This window comes from Gymnodraco acuticeps, unplaced genomic scaffold, assembly GCF_902827175.1.
Source record: "Gymnodraco acuticeps unplaced genomic scaffold, fGymAcu1.1, whole genome shotgun sequence".
Taxonomy (NCBI): Eukaryota; Metazoa; Chordata; class Actinopteri; order Perciformes; family Bathydraconidae; genus Gymnodraco; species Gymnodraco acuticeps.
In genome coordinates, this window is record NW_022990023.1 from 4,179,700 (window position 1) to 4,203,251 (window position 23,552).

A 23,552-nucleotide genomic window follows, 5' to 3' on the forward strand; every position below is an offset into this window, starting at 1 on the left:
AACCGCAGGGAAGCAATTACCAGCTGTTTCTGTCATTCAATGTACTGATGAAAAAGCCATCAGCACGATGAACACCAATTTATTTACTAATGTTCCATTTCGAGCTTCCGGTTTTCTGTCCAGACGATGAAATGAAGTTTATAACTAGATGCGACATTTAATTAGTGTGTGTGTGTGTGTGTGTGTGTGTGTGTGTGTGTGTGTGTGTGTGTGTGTGTGTGTGTGTGTGTGTGTGTGTGTGTGTGTGTGTGTGTGTGTGTGTGTGTGTGTGTGTGTGTGTGTGTGTGTGTGTGTGTGTGTGTGTGTGTGTGTGTGTGTGTGTGTGTGTGTGTGTGTGTGTGTGTGTGTGTGTGTGTGTGTGTGTGTGTGTGTGTGTGTGTGTGTGTGTGTGTGTGTGTGTGTGTGTGTGTGTGTGTGTGTGTGTGTGTGTGTGTGTGTGTGTGTGTGTGTGTGTGTGTGTGTGTGTGTGTGTGTGTGTGTGTGTGTGTGTGTGTGTGTGTGTGTGTGTGTGTGTGTGTGTGTGTGTGTGTGTGTGTGTGTGTGTGTGTAGGTGAATGATGTGGTGTTCAGCTCTGACGAGAGACATTTTGCCACCTGCAGCGAGGACGGCAGTGTGAGGGTGTGGTCGGCGCCTAGCAACGAGCTGGTGGTGCAGTTCCAGGTGCTCAACCAGGTGAGGAAGTATTCTGAGTTAATGTAATGTATGGAAGGAGCTTGTTGCTTTTTAACGGGCACCTCCATGGAGGATCTGAGACTGTACATCTGATGGTGAAATTGGAGAATATCAGGGAATTTTACAAAAAAGACAAATATAGCAGAAGAATTGTGCTATGATAGTGTTGTGTGTCCTTTCTATAGCAGACGCTCATTTGTATATTTTTATCTCTAAAGCCCTTTCTGAAAAATTGATTTAAATATTACCTTATTGTTTTACATATCTGTATGTTATTTAGCTAATTATCTATCCTCATTGCACATTTCTAGGCCTTTTTTTGTGTACATATTGTATTTTATTCTTTCTTAAATATATGAATGTCTCTAGGAAATCATTTTCCCTAATTTAAATTATTTTTCCCTTTATTTATTTTTAAAATCAATTCAATGATCTCTCGGGTAGAGATTAATGTTATATTAAGTGAAGGAATTACACTGATTGGCGGTCTCCCATTGTTTCTACTCCATAGCACATTTAAATATTGTGGTGAAACAAAAATATATTCTGATTTGATCATAACATTATTCAAATATTGCCCCCCTGTTCCTCTCTGTGCCTCAGGCCTGCGGCTGTGTGTGCTGGAGCCCTTCTTCCAGCACCGAGAGTGCATGTGTGGCTGGAGGATACAGCGATGGGACTCTGAGGATCTTCAGGCTTTCCTCCTCAGAGATGGAGATGAAGCTGCATCCTCATCAAGTGGCCGTCACTGCCATCCAGTACTCAGCTGACGGTGAGAATTTACTGTACTGTATTTAATGTATTTATTTATTTATTTTGATGATTGTGCTACTGACTTTTGAGGAATAACTTCATGCTGTAACTGCTGTAACTGTCTTTGCCTTAGTCTTCCTTGTCTCTGTTTAGTTCTTTTAGTGAATCTTACATGCCTTTTAACACTTTTGAGAGAAGAGCCATGCACCTACAGAGTGAAAACCGCCCTTTTCCACTTCACCTTGGCCAATTAACACAAATAATAAATACAATCTTGTAGTACTTGACTGATTTCAAACTATTGCACTATTGCACTTATTTGAAGCTAATAACCCGAACCCCCCTACAGGTCATGTGATCCTTTCAGCGGGGAAGAATGGTCTGGTGGCTGTCAGCAGCCCGATGAATGGAGCAACTATTCGTATAATCCGGGATCACAAAGGAGCCCCGATTACCACCATCCAGTGTGTGAATGAACAGGTGAGCGTACTGAATGAGAGCAAGTAATAAAGCTTGAACACTGCTCTACATGGCAGCCATCAGGAACACAGAGGGAGGTTAGAGGTTAGAACAAGCCCCCAGGAAGTGCGCCTGAGTCTGATGAGAATATTTGTTGTGGCCAAACGGCGGTACTACACTTCCTTTAGGTTGCTGGGCCCGGAAACACTTTTTCCCATTGACTTACATTGGGAAAGAGTGGTCTGTAACTCGTTGGATAATTTTTTTTAAACTAAATAAACAACCCAGTATGAACACTTGTATAGACCTTATTAAAAACATTCGTTCCTCAAGTTGTAAAAATGTGCTAATAACGTTATTCTGAGAGTTATTTCCCTCTGCATTATGAACGCGCATCTAACCCACGGGACCGCGCCGCCCGGCACGTTCATGTTACGTGTTCAGTACTACATGAGTTTCTCTTTACCCATGGATGCCCAATAAGAACGGACCCATATCGCCTTACTGCCATCCCACGGAGCTGTAGTAATGGATATATTGCACATGTTTGCTGTAATTCATCATTTGTAAAATATTATACTACATGGGCTGTATGATGTAAATCTTGTACCGTAAATGTTGTATTAAATAAAGTTAATATTACCGACGTTAGATTAACGTCCCTGTAGCTTCTTATTGCACTAAGAAGCTTATTGCACTGTATATATATAGGCCTATATATATATTTCATGCTAAATGAAGCTCTGTTGGATATCACTAGATCCTGTTACAGCGTAATATAAGTACATAAGGATTGATGTGTACATTAGCATAATTACTAGCTAGCCGCTAACTGCCGCCTCGTTAATATCAAATCCATCATAATAACAAATCATTACCATGCTGTCATGAACGCACGGTGCTGTTACGTGTACGCAAATTGACGTGCTTGATGTGAACGAGCATTTTGGTTAAAGTTGCGCATGCTCTATGAGCGCACATACGGGTACTTCTCAGGCATGCTGGGTAATCTGTGACGTTTCACTCTCTCAAAAGTTGGGCCATTTTATCATCATGCGCCAATGAGCAACTCTCATAGGAATGAATGAGGCCCCGCCTCCCACGCTGTATCCAGTTCTTATTATACATCCATGGGTTAGAATGGCCTCCGATTGGATACAAGTCAATCGAATAGGAAATATGATCCTGAGAGTTCACAGTTTTTTTTCTGCACCTATCGTTTAAACACTACACTACTGGTTTTATACGATACGATAATACTTTATTTGTCAGATCAAGTCTGAAATTTGACTTGCGTCACAGCAGCTCCACGTCCAAACATCAACAGACAAGTATCCAGACACAATACATGAAACACAAACGACAAACATTTAACATAACAGCACAATCAGTGAGAGAAAACATGCTCAAAGAGCCTTCAGTGTGCATTTGATCTGGGATTTAGCTCTGTATGATCACTTTAAATAAAAGTGCCATTGGTCATTTGTAGGGATGTAACGATATATCGAATATCGCGGTAAATAAATGTCTCAATACCGTCGTGAGACTGACAAAATATAACGCGATTTAAAAAAAAAAAAAATGTTACGGTAGGTTACAACATGAACATAAAACATCAGATAACACAAAAGGACATCGTATTTACAGGGCTACATGTACATACCTAGAGACATTGACAAGTACCAACAGTATATATATCTCTGTCAATAAGCCTCACCTTCTTGGCAAAAACTATTGTTTTTGAAGTGGTGGAGAGACAATGCACAGTTTGACCCACTTCTGTCACCCATGGCCAAAGCATATCTCTCTGTCTCGGCAACATCAGTACCAAGCAAGAGAGTTTTTTCCACAGCAGGGGATATTGTAAACGCCCAAAAATCCCAGCTTCTACCTGGAAATGTGGACATGCTCATATTCCTAACAGATAACCTTGATGATGGTGAGTGAGTGAGTTAGAGTTGAGTTACTTGAAAAACTAAAGTGAAACTTGATTTATTCTATTGCAGGGTCTGATTATTATATTGTTGACACTTTAACATACTACTATCCTACTAAAATGCTTTACAAATCTGATTTATTATTTAATAAAGAAAAAAAAATTCAAGTAAAAAAAAAGAAAATTCACATTTTTTTCCCTTTATTTTTCAATATCGTGATAAATATCGTACCGTGAGTTTTTGGTATCGTTACATCCCTAGTCATTTGTCGTTGCTGCTATATTGTATTACCATGTCATAAATACTTGTTTTCTGCTCTTGCTCTTTTGCACTTTTTGCATATCATGTATTTTGTTTTTGCTATGTTTGTAAAATGATTCTTAAATATTTTATGTGAGGGACTGCAGATGGAAATGAGCTCAAAGCTAAATCTGGCACTGTTACGCTTGACACATTTTAATGTTTTCAGTGTTCATTACTGTGCATTGTCCCTGCCAAATAAATGATTAAAATAAATACAAATGTATTATTGTGGCTTTCATGCAGAATTTTAAATCAATAGCAGCCTGATTTTCTATTCGAGAGGCATTGATGATCTTTTCATATGCACTTCAATTGATCAGATATTGTATGTTGGAGAATGAAGTGGCATCTGGCTCCTCGAGTACAAGTGCTCTTGACATGTTTCCTGCTTTCATCATATACAAATGATTATCTGACATTGATTCACATGTGCGCTCTGGTTTCCTTTGTTGCCATTTTCTGACGCCTGTTTTATCTCCTAATCCTCAGTGTAAGAATCTCAAACTCGAAGGAAAGGAGATGTGGTTGGCTGCCAGTGCTGACAGACGCGTCAGTGTGTGGGCTGCTGATTGGCTGAACGACAAATGTGATCTACTTGACTGGCTGACATTTCCTGCTCCCGCCTATATCGGGGTACAGTTTGTATTTTAAGTAGTAGTACATGGTAATGACAAAAAATGTACCTCCAAATGTCGAAAGATACTCTATCTTCCATCTAAAATAAATTCATATTAGCCTTCATTACTTATTAACATGAATTTTTAAGGCTGTTATTCAACCCCTAACCCTATTCATTCAATACTCAGGACTGTCTTTGCTGAATCTAATGTTATTTGTAATTTCACAGGATTCAATTAAATGAGCTTCTTGATTTGGGGTCTTAGCTCAGGAAAGTGACAGGCTCAGCCCTTCGAACCTAACACATGTGCATTTAACAGCCTATTTTATTCTAAATTCTAGGTGTCTTTTGAGATTTTAACGTTTTTCTCAGCGTTCTTTCAGCATTTTGTTGCAGTGTATTTAGGATATTTCTACCGAATGAAGCTCAATCTAAGTTTGACCTTTGCACATCTAATACATGTAAATCTGTAAATATTTGATGCTATAGGATGACAGCCCACCTCCCAGCCTGGCTGCCTTCTGCCCCGCAGACCCCGGCCTGGTGGTCTACACCGGCTATGGAGTGGAGAAAGAGCTGTCGTTCTACAGCCTGGCAAAGAAACAGGTACAACAGCTCCCCCTGCTTCCCTCCTCTACCACTGTGTGTGATGTTTCCTGTCACTGTAAAATGATATTTCTTTTACTACAGATAATCAAAACGATTGCCCTTCCCGACTGGGCCACATGCTTAAGCCTCTCCTGTCACAGCCAACTCATAGCTGTGGGATCAAAAGGTGAACTTTTTTAATGATGTGTCACCATATGGTTCTAATAATGTGTTATATTAAAGAAGGGTACGTTTTGATGTCTCACTATATATCTAATCTCTTATCAGGGCGGGTGTTGAAGCTGATCAAGTCGTCCAGCGGCAGGTTCCAGGACTTCCTGCAGCACAGCGACTCGCTGCAGACGTGTCGCTTCTCGCCTTCAGGAAAACTTCTCTTCACTGTAGCTTATAATGAGATCCTGCTGTGGGAGGTGCAGGACCTCTGAGGGCCTTTTTCACCCTCAAACACTTGTAGGTGTATCCTCTTTCCCAGGTGCCTAGTTGAAATGGGTTTTTTCTGTAGTTTTATTGTTCCATATTTATTTATTTCTTATCAAGTCGAGCTATAATTTGTAGAGAGGTTTTTTTGTAGATATGCCACATAGATTTTTTTTACGTGCATTACAATTTTTAAGAGATTGATTTGTATGTCCAGTTTCTTGTCATTTTTGACAATTTTTGTAAGGTTTTCTTACTGTAAATTTAAGATTTGTATAATGATACGTTGCTGTTATTTCTATTGTTTTTCAGTTGTAGATAGAATGATGGTTTGTGGGCTGCTGAAGGATGGTATGGGGTTTAAATAAAAAGCAGCATGCAAAATAAAAAACTATAATGCAAGATGACTTTCACAATGATTGGATGGTGCACACACACACACACACACACACACACACACACACACACACACACACACACACACACACAAGGGGGAGGCTGCCATAGTCATTGTTTCTGGCACTATAATAAACATCATTTGTGAGGGCTTAAATTATCCTGTCTATTTCTTCTCTTGTCTGTGCTATGAGATTGTTATTTAATACACATAACTCCGTCTCCTTGTGATCTCCCTGAGGAATAGACACTATAATAAACCCTGATTTTAACCATCTGTTGCTTTTCCTAAAGCAACACTAGAGGTTTGAATGAGGAAAGGCCCCAGTAATTCAAACAGTAATTACTCAAATGATGTTCACTTACATGAATGTGTCTTAAAGATTCAGGCAGAGCACCATTATTTTTGGTAATAATTACATTAAATAAGACATCCATCTTTCTTATCGCTGCTTTTTCTAAAATAGAAATCAAACAAAATATTGGCTACTTCATTTATTTTATATTTAAACAGCAAATTATTAACCAATAATGTTTTGGTTAGTAACATTTTGGGTGTAATGTACAGAGGTGGAACAAGTACTCAGATCTGCTACTTGAGTAAAAGTAGAAGTACCAGAGTGTACGTACTCATTCTGCAGATTTGTCCATTTCAGAAATAAATATATATCATATGTTTTGATTATAATGATTGATCATTAAAGTGTTATCAAAGCTGGTAAAGGTGCAGCTAGTTTTAATAACTTTGTATACTGCAGGGTATCCTGTGAATCTACTCCAGGTGTAACTAAAGTATGTTTTAATTGTTGATTATATTTCACATCATTAATCAAAATCTGTAAAGTAACTAAAGGTATAAAATAAATGTAGTGCAGTAAAAGTACAACGTTTACCTAATCGTAGTGGAGTAGTATGGAAGTACAAAGTAGCATACAATGAAAATACTCAAGTAAAGTACAAGTATCTCAAAATTGTACTTCAGTACAGTACTTGTGTAAATGTACGTTTATAGATAGATACATAGATACTTTATTTGTTTTATAGACTACAATCAAACCTCATTCAATACAATGTGGTGTAAACAGTGTCTGCAGGGTGTCCCTTTGCTCAGCAGGGGGCATGTTTCCCCGCCTCCTCTCTGTGAACCGGAATGATATGCTTTCACCTTGGTGCATATCGCTGTGGAGAGCAGCCACACGTTTGATTTAATCTAGAATTTGACATTCAAATGCAAGATAAATGTTACTGTAGCACCGCAGCGTGTCGGACTGTTCGTCAAACAGATAGGAAACATGAAGCAGGACGTCAGGATTCTGTTATTGGGGGAACGTGAGTCATTTCACTGACAGCTAACCACAAGCTAAAAGACTAGCAAACATTAGCAGTTTAAGCTAACTTGGCAACTTGTCGCTGAATTTACCTCGGGTACTCCTGGTGGCATGGTGTCGAAAACTGTCCTAATATGTGTATCTGCACCCACTGTATTCTATGTTATTAAATTATATGTTTTTTATGAATTGGCCGCTTTCCAAGTGCTGATTTCCGCAATGCTAACTAACCGTTAGCTCAGTAACTTCTGAACGGTTATTAGTTAGCTGCCATAGAGAAGTTAGTAAACATGTTTTATTATTATTTGCTAAATTATCAGCTGCCGTCCACTGAAATATACATTACCCAATGGACAGATATAATGTTTATTTAATTTTCTGATATTTGAGTTATCCGTTAGTTTGAGACTATTGACATGTAAACTAACATTAACATAACGGCTGCTACTAAACTAACAGTCAAAGTAGGAAGAAGCACTCAGACCTTGTACTTTAGTAAAAGTAGAAGTATTCAGATATTGTACTAATAATGAGCTAGTCAGTCCATATCAGGGTTTTTATGTAAATTATAACATAAGGACTAGCCAGCTAACTTTCTACAACATTTATTTCTACAGTAGGTGCTGCCTTTTTTTCTTTCACACAAGCCAATTTGGATCATTTATTCTTCCTCTGTGAGCCCCTCTCATCCTCTTCATGTTGTTATTTCCAACAGCCAAGGTGGGGAAGACATCACTCATCATGTCTTTGGTTGGAGAGGAGTTCCCAGAAGAGGTAAGTGTCAGATTAACTATGTATCCCTGCTGTACCTAAAGGAGTATGTCCATGAAAACGTGGGACATTTACACCAGCTGACTCTAATATCTATAATATGATTTGCTAATTATAGCCACAGTTACTCTATTGTAGCCACTTCAGAGCAAACTGGTTTATTTGTGTGCAGTGAAGACAACTAATTGTTGCTTGTTGATGTTCACGCAGGTCAAGCTATTTCAAGTTTAAATTCCTTTGTTGTTTACTCGACAATATCCTCAGCTTTTCTACTATATTTGCAAAAATTACTTGCAGGCTAAGATATATGATATTACAAACTGTTATTGTTTTAATCCCCTTTTTGACTAGAATCACTGTGTTGATATCAAAGTAGGTTTTTATCTTTTAATTGTGCTACTTGTTACTTGTTACTGTGGTAGTACTGGGGTAGTATTGTCTATGGAAAGTTTTGGCTTATTAAAGTTTTATTGCACTTGCTGGCAAATATGTAACACTTTATATACAAAGTAGTGTGCTACTTTTCAAAAATGATTTGGAGGAATATTCTATTAATTCATATAATGGCTAAGGTTAACACATTTTCATCTGAAAGTGAAAATACCCCAGCATAGTTTTCAAAAAACAGAAATGTGTCATTTATTTTGTCCATGCTTAATGAAAAATCGAAGATGTGTTTGTGTTATTGGAGGCTGTAGCCTGATTTAGGGACGTTTGACAGTTTATCCATGATGTAATCTCTGACAGGTTCCTCTCAGAGCCGAGGAAATCACCATCCCTGCTGATGTGACTCCAGAGAAAGTGCCCACACACATAGTGGACTACTCAGGTAACATGACCTGAACGCTAACAACAACATTACTCAGTCCTCTGTGTCTGTTTGTGTTTGTGTGTGGTTTGTCAAACTGGATTGCTCTGACTATGACTTAAAACAAATGTTGTTTGCCCTCAACAGAAACAGAGCAGAGTGATGAAGTCCTTAAAAATGAGATCATCAAGGTCAGTACATCAAACAGCAATAATCTGGGTAGGATTTTCACGGCGGCCATGACGGCCATGGTCGTCGTAGCCCCTCTGTCTGGCCGTTATGCCCCACAAATAATTGTACGTCCTACGGCCACCATGGCCTTTGGGCCCCTCACACTGTTAAAATCTCGAAGTTGCTTTAAAACATTACATTACATTACATTGCATTTAGCTGACGCTTTTATCCAAAGCGACTTACAATAAGTGCGTTCGTCCAACAAAATACAACTTGAAGCGACAGAACAGTGTTTTCTGAACTGCATTATGCTGCGTTCACAACGCAGCATAATGCATAATTCACATTGCTCTAACCGCTGGAGTTTCACCTCGGCTGTCAGCTGTGTTTACTCCTGTCATTCAAACAGAACGCGCTGGAGAGGGGGCGGGGCTTATTTCCATGTAAATACTGTGGTGGAAACCAACTACGACAAATGTAACCTATTTTACAGTGATTTAATTGTAATACACGTTTCAAAAGGATGCTGAAGTAACTACATACTGATACCGGTTAGTAAAAAAACTGAATTAATGCTTTGACAAGTCTGCAGACAAGACGGCAAGCGAAAAATCTTTTAAAATGGGTGTTTTCTGAATGGATCAATCAGGCTAAACTAACCTGCAGCTGCTCCGTCCACACTCACAACAACGTCCTGAAGACAGAATTAAAGCAACGATTGTATTCAGTTTCTGAACAGAGCTGTGAGGAGTTGATTAAAGAGACTCTCTACACACACACACACACACACACACACACACACACACACACACACACACACACACACACACACACACACACACACACACACACACGCTTCACTGTGCACTGCTGGATGATTTATGTGCAGAGTTGGACCCTTGAAGGCTGTTTCTTCTGCTCTGAAATGGAGTATATGTGTTACATATTAATAGAATTATAGATTTTTGGATTTGATTTTGGATTTGTGAATGGTAGAAGTAGTAGATGGAAAACATACCAAACACTAATTAGTCAAAGTAGAGTATTTTATTTTATATACGGTAATACTAAGGAGGCATAGGCCTATAGGATGATATAATGTTTGACATTATTGATATTAAAAAAGTGATTTGTTTTCCATGTCATTCGTGTGTTTTTCTTATCAGAAAGTGAAGTTATTTATTTGTAAGCTCCAAATCCAAATGTTTCCCTCAATGTCCTTTGTGCCCTGGCATGTGTCCTTTGCGCCCTGAAAAAATGTGTGACACCAAAGGCCAAAGGCCTTGCCCCTAAAATGACGAAAATCCAAGCCTGGCACTAATGTCATCTGTTTGAACAATTTCAATTAATGGACTGAATTGGCTAATGATTATTGATATTCCCTCATTTAGAATAACAACTTGGATCCAGATAAATGAATATAATTATAGATAATAATTTGTTAAGACATAGGTTATTTGTCTACAAGGCCTTGTATTTACATCATTCATGTCAGGAACATAAACATCCATATCTTTTTCTTAGTTGTTTTCTAGCTCAATGTATTCTTCTTGATAAACCTGTTCTTTCTTCAACAACACAGGCTAATGTGGTGTGTGTTGTGTACGATGTCACCAACGAGGACACGATAGACAAGGTAGTAACCTGATACTTGGTTTACATTGTAACTTACTGTATAAGCATTCCACATACTATGTATAACATTGACTTAATTTTTGCCTGTCTCTGCTTTTGTTCTTCAGATTAAAACTAAATGGATCCCTTTAGTTAACGGAGATGCAGAGAAAGGAAACAAGTATGTATCAGCTGTTTACGGGTGTATGTTACCTGGTCTCTTATATGTGATGGAACTTTGCACTCCTCCCTACTGTTAGCACGTAATGTTGGTAAACTTGGTAATCTTGGATTTGTGCGTGTTTAAGTAGCGCAAAAAAACACCTTAAAGTATCAGCACCATGCCCAATATGGGAGCGGTGGGGGTTTGAGTGCATGCAGGAAAACACTATTTGATTGTCAACTGATTCACATATTATATTGCAGGAATACCTGTCTGTACACAATAAACCATGATAGTGTTGCAATGAGAATAGAGATGCACCGATTGATCAGTCACTGCTTAATATCTACACATGTGAACAGGCCACAATGACACAGCCACACATACACAATTTGCAGGTGAAGAAGACATAAAGCTTGCAGCCTGATGAACACCTTTTGATTTCAACAGCTTATATGAAATGAACAAAACAATTTTTTTAAACAATGGAATTGAACCTGTATAGTGAGACAAAAACACCAAGAACAATCTATACATACACCTTCTAAATAAAAACACCAGAGTATATAAAAACACCAGAGTATATAAAAACACCAGAGTATATAAAAACCTGAAAATGAGATCATATTTTGGCCACTTTTGCCCCTTTCACACCAACGCGTTTTCAACTCCGGCTCGGAGCTGGAGCCTGAAAAGTACCGGTTTTTCCTGTTCACACCGCAGAGGCGCCGCCTCTTAGCTCCGGAATCCGGTTCACTTCCAGCTCCAAAAAATTGTCGGTCTAGAGGCAAGAGCTTCGGAGCTAAGAGGCGGCGTCGCTTACGTCTCTCATACGTCGAGGCGGGTTGAAGTAGATGCTGAAGACCACAAAGAAGTCTTGCATTTCGCATGTGATGTTTGTAAAGTTCCAAGTAAAGTCGTCCCTTGTAAAGTCGTCCGATGCCTTCCATTTCGTTTCGTAAGAGGATAACCAAAGCGAACAGCGCTTCAATACAATCAGCCATTGTTGTTGTTGTCGATGTGAGGGATTTCCGCGCGGTTTGGATTTTATGAAGCAGGCACGTAAACGGTGACGTCATGACGCAGCAGCGGCAACTCTGGGCGGTGTGAACAGAGCGGGAGCAGAAAAGGGAAACCGGAGCTGAACCAGAAAAGCTCTAGCTCGGAGCTAGAAAGGGAAAAGCGCTGGTGTGAAAGCCGCATGAGTGATGTCACAACAGTTTTGTGGGTTGTGCAACAATCAGCCAATAACGAATCGGGTAACCTTTAAGTTTTGTTGACCCTAATTTTATTTTGAATATGGGTCTTTGGCGACTCTTCGGTTGGTGGTAGAGTTAGGGGGGGAGTTTGTAGGTGAGGTAAATGGAGAAGGTAGTTGGTTGTTATTTTTTTGTAATCCTAATTCCAAGGATATGGATTGCGGGAAAACCTGGGGTCCAGGACAAAATCCAATGTGAGAAAAGGGGAGGGTTGAAGGAGAAATGGAGGAGGGAGTTAGGGTGGGTGGAGGGGGGAAGAGGAGGGAGTTACTGTTCTCAAGCTTCCTCTCACTCTATGTCGCTGTCACACTTCTGGTGCGTCCAGCTCCACACATCCTCCCCGTAGTTCTCCGTCACCTCCATATTTTCCATCTCCTCTGTGGCGTTTATACTTGCCTCAGCTTCCTCCATCTTTGCCCCCCTTGCCCTGTCCTTCTGTGGCTTCTGGCTTTGCATTTTCTGCAAAGGGATGACCTTTTCCTCAGTCGCCCTCTTGAAGAACACGTCCTGCAGGACTTGATGTTCATCCTCCACCATTCTCTCTTTTGCCTCCCAGCTCAGTTGTTCCTGAGCCAGGTTTTCCTTTTCCTTTTGCTCTCTCCTCTGGTCTTTAAACTCTTGGACTTCCGTCTCCAAGGTTTTGTTCCTCCTGGTCAGGTAATTCTTCTTCATCATCTCCTGCTTTAGCTCAGTCTCCCAGCTCTGGTGTCGATCGGCCAGGTCTTTGTTGACCCTTTCTTCCTGCTCCTGCCTGTCGTCTTTCAACACTTTGACTTCTGTCTCCAAGCTTTTGTTCTTTTTGGCCAGGCGGATATTTTTGTTCATCACCCGTTTCAATTTGATCTCCAGCTTTGTAGGCTCAGTCTCCAAGCTCTGGGGTTTATTCTTGAAAAACTTTTCCTCCTGTTGTTTCAACTGGTCTACCAACTGTTTGACCACATTTTCGGAGCTCAGGTGTTTTTCAGCCAGGTCATTTTTCTCCATCTCTTTCAGTTTCATCTCCATCTTTGAGAACTTTTCCTCCAGCTCTCTCTTCTCCCTGCTCTGTTTAAGAGCCAGGTCTTCTTTCTCAAACTTCTTTTTCCAAGCATCGTCTTCCAGACTTTTCACCATGTCATTTTCTTTGCGCATCCTGTGGGCAAAAGTCATCTTCTCGCAATCATATGCATTGCGGAAATCAGCCAGGCCGTATATCTTACCATTTCTGCAGTGGATCTTGTTCAGGGATTCTTCCACTGCATTTTCGTGGTCATCTGCTCTGGTATTACACCTGTTGTTTGAATAGCTTCTCCTATCCATGGCACAGTCTGTAGACTTGTGTTGGGGTGGAGATGTGTGTTTTCTGTAGGAGACTGTAAGGTTTCTCTGATCCAACTGAATGCTCACCGATCTGGAAAGAAGAGGGACTGCAGCTCTGAGAGTCTGCTATTCAATACAATACAAAACCAAAGCCGGTGTTATGTCACGTGATGATGTCACTGTTTGGCTTTAGTTTGTTAGTTTAAGAAATAACAACAAAATAACATTTGTGATGCTTATAGACAAAACTTAATAACATCCTTTATGGCTGACAGAATGTTAGCATTTCATTACTTTTTTAAGAAAATAAAAATCTTTGTGGTTCAAATACTTTACAATGAAAACGGTTTCATTTTCATTCATTTTCTTTTTGTTGTTTTGAATCAATGGTAACAAGCCTTTATTTTATTTTTGTCAATTTATTGAACATGTCAGAAACAAAACATACAACAATAATAATAATAATATATATATATATATTCTTTTTTTTTCTTTTTTCTCACTCAATAATTATAACAAAGTACAAAAAATAAATAAAATACATTCTCAAATAGTCTCTGTCATGTTCAACAGGGGCAAGAAGAAGCTTTAAAAAAAACGTTTCTGGTCCTACCCCCTCCAGCATACATTTACCTTATAAATAAATTATTAGGTTGTTTGTTTTTTACAAAACAATCAGAAAGAAATGACTTTTACAAGACTTGTACAATATTTCAGTGCATCATTACAGTTATTCCACAGACTAACACCTTTTGATGTGATGCAATGAAGTTTGGCAAAGCCTCTTTGCTAGCACACACCTTCCCTGTTAGTGGTTTTATTTTTGTAATTCTTTTTTTCATAAATAGTGTGTTTGTGTGTGTTTCTACTTAAAAAGACTCCCTCTGGAGGGAACTTTGGGATCTTAGCCTTTGCAGACCATTTACATGCACACAACAAACCTATATAACACACTGACTACAGGGAAGGGAAAACTCCAAAAAGGACATTAAGTCCCCTTTTATAATATATAGCTAATATAATATTTATAACGCAACATACTTCCACTATTTCACTCCACTGAAAAACAAAAGGTCAGGTTATATGTCACTGTAACACCCACCGTAGCCCATCGGCAATGTGCTTTAAGACTTAATTAGTTTGTAATTTGCACACATTTAGTCAGTCACCGTGTGGGAAAACTGAATGTTACTTTCTCATGCACAAAGAAAGGTTATTGTATTTGCTGCTGTAAAAGAGCAATAATCATTAATCAATGATGTGTTTCTGTAAGAGAGCATTGCTGACAGATTTATTGATTTTTTTATTATTATGATGTCATGCATGATATATATTTCTGGAGCACTTTAATTTAGAATGAGTTTTATTGAGCGATAGTCCTGTAACTTGGTGCAGTTTTGGAGAAATGTAAATTATTTAAGTTGGTTAATAGTGTTTCCAAATTAAAGTAAACGTACATACAAGTTTTTGTGCACTTTCAATTATAGTTCTTAGACAGACTGCGATCGCTGAATCTCATATTGAGCGTTACCCTGTCTCCATATGTTCTAGAGTTCCCATCATCCTTGTGGGGAACAAGTCTGATCTGCGCTGCGGGAGCTCGATGGAAACCATTCTCCCCATCATGAACCAGTTCTCTGAGATTGAGACGTGTGTCGAGGTGAGACTGAACGGTTGCTAATCACTGCAGCATGTACACACCTGCTGACCTTAACATCGAGATACACACATGGCTGCTTGGTTTCAAACAAATATGAACACATTGCACACTTAATATGACCTCTAGACTGCAAATGTAATTGTACCTTAAATGTTCTTTCTCCTGTTTTCTTCTCTTCAAGTGTTCTGCGAAGAACTTAAAAAACATTTCTGAGCTGTTCTACTATGCACAGAAGGCGGTTCTGCACCCCACTGCCCCTCTTTATGACCCTGAGGACAAACAGGTCAGACATTTTGGATTTGTTAATATAACTATGGAGTCAGCATGTGTCTCTTCTTCCCATTTACATTCTGTATGCACATGCAAATGATTGGTTGAATAATACAACATCAAAACATCCAATATGTTCCTGCAGCTGAAGCCCCTGTGTGTCCGAGCCCTCAGCAGAATATTCTCCATCTCCGACCAGGACAATGACCGTATCCTCAGCGACGCAGAACTCAACTGCTTTCAGGTCAGCCAGTTAAATCACTTAATTAACATAAGGTCTTCTCAGTTATTATTTGACGCAAAATATAATAAAATCAATCCATCTTTATTTGTAGAAATCCTGTTTTGGGAATCCTCTGGCACCTCAAGCCTTAGAAGACGTGAAGACTGTTGTTTGGAAGAACACCAGCGATGGGGTGCAGGACAACGGCCTGACCCTTAATGGTAAAAGAATAACAACCTGTGTCTTTAAACAGAGTTGTTGCAAGGTCACACTCAGCTAATTCCCATGTATTCTATGTCCTCTCTTTCAGGTTTCTTGTTCCTTAATACATTATTTATCCAGAGGGGCCGACATGAAACCACGTGGACCATCCTCAGGAAGTTTGGTTATGACGACAACCTGGAGCTCACTGATGATTTCCTTTATCCTGAGTATGTCACTACGTTACTGTATCTTTCAATTCAGATAATACATTTTTATTTTGGTGATAACTATAACATTACAACAGGTGGTTCTGCATTAGTATTTTAGAATAGATATACCTGTCCCTGCGTTCTCATCAGATTTGCCGTATTTCTCCTGCATTTAACTTTTTTATGTTTGTGCATTTTTGTCCCTTATGCTGAGGTATTCAAGTATTTTGTTCTTCATTATGTTTTTAAGAATCCAAGTTCCTGTTGGCTGCACCACAGAGCTCAATCCTTTAGGTTACCAGTTCCTCCAGCGGCTGTTCGACAAGTATGATGAAGTGAGTAAGAATCCGAGCTGCCTGTCACAATATCCCACTGCACAGTGAAATGTTATAATATATGTAAATATCAAGTTACTACTATCAGTTTTCTACAAATTCAATAATGGAGGTTTCCTTGTTCTGACAAAGATACATGTTTTCCCTCTCAGGACAAAGACTCAGCCCTGTCCCCAGCAGAGCTTAGGAACCTGTTTTGTGTGTGTCCTTACATGCCGTGGGGGGCCGAGGTCTACCTGGCGGTCCCCACCACAGACGATGGCTACATCTCCAACCACGGCTACCGTTGTCAGTGGACGTACGTACCTCACACAATTGTTAATGATTTTTATGAGCTTGCATGCATTACTATTGCACTTTTCTGCACTTTTTTTGTTCAAAGGTCACATGTATGTCAATCCCTTCACATGCAGGCTCTCTGCGTACTTTGACATCCACCGTTGCCTGGAGCATCTAGGATATCTAGGCTACCCTATCCTCACTGAGCAGGAGTCCCAGACTGCCGCAGTCACAGGTGTGTGTTTGTGTCTTTTAACTGAAGGGAATCCCACAAACAGCATATCAATTAGAAAGGTTGAAATGCAAAATGTAATTACCACTTTTCCAGGTAAATACGTTTCTGTAAGAGGATTGCTCTTCTTAATCCTGTCCGCTGTCACCTTATAGATGTACGTTCTTGTACATCCGACCTTGAGATGTAAAGGAACAGTTGTTAATTGCATGTATGTCCACACGTTTGTGCATGCACGGTTTGAAATATATTGCACTTTCCACACATATTATACCTTTTTGTTTTGTGTAAGCATTAACTAAAAGAACAATGATTACTCATTTAATTATTTTGTTCTTATACGGTAGTGGTGTCTCTGTGCAGGCTGTGTGTGAACTAGTGTCAGTCTGAAGCCAGTTTGTAAAGAAAGCTTGGAAAGATTTTTCATCAGCTGGGGCTAACAAAGTTCAGTTTTGACTGATGAACAATTCTCAAGTCTGGCAGTATAGAGTTTGACGGATGAGAAACACATATCCTAAATGGCTATCCTACAAGCCATCATTGCTGTTGATATAACTTCCCTGTGGCAGTAACCCCAGGCCATACTACAGTTTTTGTATCATTAGTGTTTGGGATACGGTGATTAAACAGGCGGGAACAGACTCATTGGATGTGTGTAGAAGTGCTAAAAAAAAAAACAGCTCATATGGCAGGTTGTTTTTCTAAGCGGGAGCAAGAATTGCATCCTCTTCTCTGGCCTGGTTGGCCTCCAACCTCAGGCCTATTAATAGGAATGTCTATCTATAAAATATTGTCTATTGTAATTTAGACAACTTCTATCTTTCTAACTTTGCCTTACGGTCAGTGAAAGCTGGACAAATGACAGGTGGAAGACTTGTGTGTTCTTGCGTTAGTACTTATTAGGGATGCTCCGATCGCCAATTTTGGGGCCGGAATCAGTATCGATCGAGTGGGCGGGGCCTATGGGGATCTTCCATTTAAAGTGATGTTTAAAACTCAGTTAATGGGGCTGAGTTAATGGGGCTCATTCACTGGCGCTTCCACAAACAACAACCAACATAATTATTACATTCAAATGAAGCACATTATTCAGGTTTACATTAACTTTGGAGAATAACACGGGAGAGATGAGCGGAAGCGCTCTCTGTTCCTCTCTCTCCCTCTCTCTCCTGACAGCCTGTCAGTATCGTCTCATGCAGCTCACTGATCCAGTAATGAGGGACCCGACAGTGAAGAACTAGTTTAGCTTGTTCCAGAGGTAGATCAAATAGCTAAGTGTGTTAGGTCTAACTCTTGTGTGTGTTGCTCCGCTCACCGGTCCGTCACAGCGGGTGAAGCTGCAGGATTTCTGCTTCACACACTTTGCATACCGCTATTTTATTGACATTTTCGGACACCTTAAAATACTGCCAGACTGGTGATGAAGCCCTTTTGGCGAGCTTGTTTTGCCGCGCACAGAGAAAAGTGTCATGTATTTTACGTCATGCGATCGGTTCTCGCGATCGGCATTTTTAGAGAGCACCGATCGATCGGCAGAGAGTGAGTATCGGCCGATATGGAGCATCCCTCGTACTTATATCTAGTGTTTGTGCTTGTTTACATGTGCAGTTACACAGGACAAAGAGGTGGACCTGGAGAAGCACCAGACACAGCGGTCAGTTTTTCTCTGCAAGGTGATTGGACCGCAGGGGACAGGAAAGACGGCCTTCCTGCAGGCCTTTGTGGGTCGCAGCGTTGAGGTATGAAACCATCTGCTAGTCTGGAGAGAATACAATATTAAATCTGCACTCGTCAACATTCTTGAGGCTAAAAAGCGACTGTTTGTTGTTGTTTTTTTCTCTCTCTTTTGCCTTCTACAGAATAAGGGAAATCCCAGCAGTGCCTTCTCCCCCTATGCAATAAACACTGTCCAAGTCAGCAACCAGGAGAAGTACCTCATCGTAAGTACCTTCCATCCTAATCCTAATGCTGACTCTTCTCCTCTGACCCTGACTAAGGACTGTGACCTTCACTCTTCTCTTTATGCAGCTCAATGAGGTGGATGTGGAGGTGGAGTTCCTGAAGGCATCGGACGCCTCTTGTGATGTCGCTTGTCTCATGTATGACGCCAGTGACCCACATTCCTTCGACTATTGTGCCAGTATATACAAGGTCAGTCACAAAAGTTCCCCTGACATTGCTGGAAATATTATTTAGAAAGGTTTAAATGTGTGCCCTTTAGATCAGCTGTCCATCAGTGTGTGCTGGTCTTTCCACACAGTTTGTTTTGCTAATAAAGCATTATTACAGCTCACTTTGCTTCCCTTTAGCAGTTTCTAACACTGACTTTAATTAAAATAGCTGATTCTGGTGAGTATGAAATTGTATGTGTAAGATATACTGTATTCTCACTTAAACAAATGATGGAATGAAAATTAAAATGATTTTATTTGCCTGCTATTTATTTTAATTTCATGGTGCTTTGTTTACATAAACCTTTTTTTTTATAATCCAAACAATTTCTTTCACTTTATTACTGATACTTGACACAGGAAGAAATGGATGTCTCTACTATTTAATTCAACTAAATAAACACGTACTAACGGTACGTCCACACGGCAGCGTGCGTTGAAGCTTGCCGGTGGGCGTGTCTGGCGCGCGACCAACAACCAACAACCAATCACATTAATCTCCCGCCCCGGATACACAAGCACACGGTTTGATTGGCTAGTGCTTGTACTGGCATATTATTTGATTGGCTGACGCTTCCGTTGAAGCTTGAAAAGTTGAACTTTTCTCAACTTTCGAAGCGAGCAACGGAGGCAAAGCGACGGAACCACAATGCAGTTCGGCAAAGCCTGACGTCACCCCATTCAAAGTGAATGGGAAGCCTCTCCGTTGAAGCAACGCACGCTGCCGTGTGGACGGGCCGTTACTGTAACCTTTCCAACTTTGAAAGATCTGTGTTATTATAAATCAGATTTTTCTTCAGTTTGTATACATTTATTACGCATTGCAATAAGCTTTACTTGACATTCATTATTTAAAAATGTATTTTTTCTCTCACAACTGAGCTTTACCTCTTTATCCAATGTGTTACTCAGCAACACTACATGGAGAGCAACATTCCATGTGTGCTGGTCGCCTCCAAGGTGGACCTTCCTGAGGTCAAGCAGTTCCACGGGATGACTCCGGCCGAGTTCTGTTATAAACACCAGCTGCCTCCCCCGCTGCCCTTCTCCAGCCTGTTCCTCAACTCCACCAGCAAGACCATCTACTCCCGGCTGGCGTGGGCAGCAGTGTATCCGTACGTCATCCACACACAAACTACTGGTCTTGAGATAATTGTGACATCAGAATCAAAATCAGGTTTAGTGCCAAATTTGACACATACATTTGTTTTGGTGTGTAATGGTGCGTAAACAGAGGAAGAGTAATAAAGTTGTAAAATAAGTAGATATATAAGTATTATAACAACTATCATATAAATAAAAATAAAGATGTATTGTTCACAAGAAAGTTAGTACAACAAGAATATGACAAATTACCATAAATGATAATATAGAATATGTGCACTGTACTAGATTTGAAGTAGAAAAGCTGTGCAATTTGAAAATATTATAGTATTTTACAAAATTGTGCAATATATATATATATATATATATATATATATAATGGTAAGGTTGTAAGGGAAATGGCTCACAATGTGCCTTAATGTAATGCATTGTGTCTTTGGGATGAATAAAGATCCTGAGGGTCCCAGGCCTTGTTGAGGACATCCTTGAAAACCTGTAAAATGTACAGATGAGTTACATGCAAATGTGGTTTCATACGTTTAGTGATTAAAGGTTCATGTGGTAGAGAAGCTAGACGTGTTGTTCTCATGGTATCAGCTGTTGCTTTGTACCGCTAATGATTTCTCCCTCCCATCTCCAGACACCTGAATGGTTCAGACATGAGCAACACGTCGTACTGGCTGAGAGTGGCGCTGGGCTCGGCTGTGGTTGCAGTTCTGGGCTTTGCCATCTACAGAGCCGTGGCCAGACTGAAATGATCAACAACCAGCTGACGCTCCATCCATCCATCAAGACCAAACCTCAGAGACCAGAGTCACATCATTTTACTTTTCACCTCCAAGCCTCCCAGGAAACTCTTCATATCTCTGCTCTTCTTTACCTTATCCTACCCTCTGAGTCAGGTGATCGCAACAAATCAATCGGAAGATAGTGGTCATATTATTGCCCTCGCTGCTTTTTTCGCCTCACGTTGCCCAACCAGGTTAAGTAGGAGCTAACCTCGGTGCATTGATACACAAAGAACTGGTCACATCAGGTGCTTTATCAGAGAAGAGGAAATGCAGGAACACAGTTATTTCATCTATTGCTTTTCCCCTCAATTATATGTGAAATGTTAATGGTGAGATTGGAGAGGTTTTTATGTACATGCAGTGTTTATTAAGTATAATATACAAAAATGCCAAATTGACTAGACTGAAGAACCAAAGGGCAACACATGGAACATTTTAACCTAGCATTCTGATTGGCTGCCACTCAATCACCGCCAATGAACTCACACTCTTCCCTCTGATACTAAATGTTCAAATCTGATTTGCCAAATGACTCCAGCAGCAATGACAAGTCATAGCATGTTATTAGCTCCAAGGCATATTATTTTTGCCTATGAATGAAACATTTGAAAGTGTTTAGCAGTAAGGCCTCCAGTGATGAGGAAGAAATGTGCATGAGGAGAATGGTTTGTTTATGCATCTGAAAAAAGTCCAAAAATATATTCTCATAAGGAGACGAGCAAACCTTTAAAAATTACAAAATGTTAAACGAAAAATCTGGTGGAATTAATCTCTGCTTCCAATCAGCTTCCTTCTGTTCATATTGAAATGGTTGATTTTGATAGACTGAAATAGCGTGATGATCTGTGATTTCATTCTATTCACACACACCTGACACTGTGCATTCACTTTGACCTTGTTACATAATCCGCCATTGCATTGTTTTCCGACAGGAGTCAGTCATGTTATGTACGTGCTCTTGCTCAGTTCAGCTGGGGACCTGCTGTTTCTGCAGAATACACTTCTGTGACTTTTAAAATATGGCTGTTTTTCTTACTGAAATTGAACTGATTTGAGATGATTAATAAAAGACCAGACTAGACTGGGTGGGACCTTTTACCCAAATGATGTTATGGGTGTTGGATGGAAGGTGATTGCTGTGCTTTAAGTTAAAATGCCTGACATTTGGTGCTTTCTTTTTACCCCAAATTCAGTTTTTTAATTCCTAGCAGCTAATTGTAATGGCTGATCAATTCTAACTGGATTTTGTTTTGTATTTTTTTTATTTCCAGAATTTCATTATTATTATTATGACTTTTTATCTCATAATTTCGACTTTTTTATCTCATAATTATGACTTTTCATGGGGATTTTATTTTTTTCAAGTGGCGGAAATGGGCTTCCATACCTACACTATTATCAGTCTTCGAAAACTTGACGGTGCACTTTATTTTCCTTTTTTTTTTTAATGTACCGCATTAGTGTGTACCATGCTAATGAGGCATTACTAGTTTAAAGTGATGCTAACGGATCAATTTTGTTCTAAACACCTATAGGCTACTTGAGTATTGTTATTGTTCCAGATACATCTTAATCGCAAAACCTTTGTTCCTTAAGTTGTTTTTCTGCTGTGCTAGTATGTTGGATTACTGTGTGTTGAAGCAACAACTACTACTTCTCCACATGGGATGTCAAAAGGCGAAGACCGCTTCTCTTGGCACCCGGATGTTCCAGTTAGGTCACTTCAACAAGGTGTTTTAACATTGTACACCTGTATAAAGAAGACACAATGACTAACACTGTACAGAGGGTAATTTGTGTCTGTCATCTTGACTTTCATCAGTTTGACTCCAGTCTGTTTGTGTGCTTGTCCCAACTGCAGTGGAGAGGAGTAGCCTGTTCTCAAAAGACACCACAAGATGGCAGTGTTGCATGTCATTCAGGTGAGAGGCAGGGAACTGATGGCTGGGTGTGTCAACAAAGCCTCCTCCTCACTCTGGGGAAGGAGGATGTTTAGATTTTGAGTGTATTTTGATATTCAAGAACAACCAGGGTGTAAAACTATATACAAAAAATGCACCTTCATTTCCTCTATTTAGGGCAGTTTTTGCACTTAGATGTTTTGACCTTTTTTTTGTTGATCTGCGTTCATGTCCATCTCTTCCTTGTTTACTACGACTTTATTCCCTTAAGGGACTTTATTCCTGTGCACTTTTACTTCCCAACCGATTCTCTATGGTATACAAGCGTTCACTTCGTATCACAAAGTGTCCTAGAAAGTCCATCCCTGCCCTCAGGACTAGGTTGTTAAGCAGTTAACACTAAAGTCTAACTTATAACATAATACCTTTCAGTCTTCACCGTGTCTTTATTTTGTGTATCCTGCCTCAGCAATGCAATATAATCCCTCATCTGAGGCTCCATAAAATATGCGCACAAATCCCTCCATCCAATTGGCTAAGTGTAATTACGCACGCGTAAAACGCGCACAATAAGTAGACCCACACATGTTG

General features: G+C 39.8%; 2 protein-coding genes across 2 annotated transcripts in view; both read left to right on the top strand.

The window, feature by feature from the left end:
* wdr90 (WD repeat domain 90) overlaps positions 1-6,172 on the top strand; it is a 34,555-nt gene extending 28,383 nt beyond the window's left edge. Inside the window, exons 37-43 of the mRNA XM_034214714.1 lie at positions 551-673; positions 1,277-1,445; positions 1,776-1,906; positions 4,615-4,758; positions 5,234-5,350; positions 5,435-5,519; positions 5,621-6,172. Of these exons, the coding sequence (XP_034070605.1) occupies positions 551-673; positions 1,277-1,445; positions 1,776-1,906; positions 4,615-4,758; positions 5,234-5,350; positions 5,435-5,519; positions 5,621-5,778 (927 nt within the window). The 3' untranslated portion in view covers positions 5,779-6,172. The remainder of the gene's footprint in view (positions 1-550; positions 674-1,276; positions 1,446-1,775; positions 1,907-4,614; positions 4,759-5,233; positions 5,351-5,434; positions 5,520-5,620) is intronic.
* A 1,073-nt stretch (positions 6,173-7,245) lies between these two features.
* Positions 7,246-22,172, top strand: rhot2 (ras homolog family member T2). Its single transcript, XM_034214750.1, has 19 exons — positions 7,246-7,495; positions 8,210-8,268; positions 9,013-9,094; positions 9,221-9,264; positions 10,830-10,883; positions 10,990-11,042; positions 15,134-15,242; positions 15,424-15,525; positions 15,658-15,756; positions 15,848-15,956; positions 16,046-16,166; positions 16,399-16,483; positions 16,636-16,781; positions 16,897-16,997; positions 18,603-18,733; positions 18,854-18,934; positions 19,023-19,145; positions 20,078-20,280; positions 20,910-22,172. Exons 1-19 carry the CDS (start codon positions 7,459-7,461, stop codon positions 21,025-21,027), a joined length of 1,857 nt encoding a protein of 618 aa, XP_034070641.1. The 5' UTR covers positions 7,246-7,458; the 3' UTR covers positions 21,028-22,172.
* The last annotated feature ends 1,380 nt before the right edge of the window (positions 22,173-23,552 follow it).

Bases quoted from the DNA above. Each gene is read 5' to 3' on its own strand.
- rhot2 (XM_034214750.1), top strand. From the start codon at position 7,459: ATGAAGCAGGACGTCAGGATTCTGTTATTGGGGGAAC. The intron at 11,043-15,133 runs GTATGTATCAGC...CATATGTTCTAG, and splicing joins GATGCAGAGAAAGGAAACAA to AGTTCCCATCATCCTTGTGG. The intron at 15,957-16,045 runs GTAAAAGAATAA...CCTCTCTTTCAG, and splicing joins CAACGGCCTGACCCTTAATG to GTTTCTTGTTCCTTAATACA.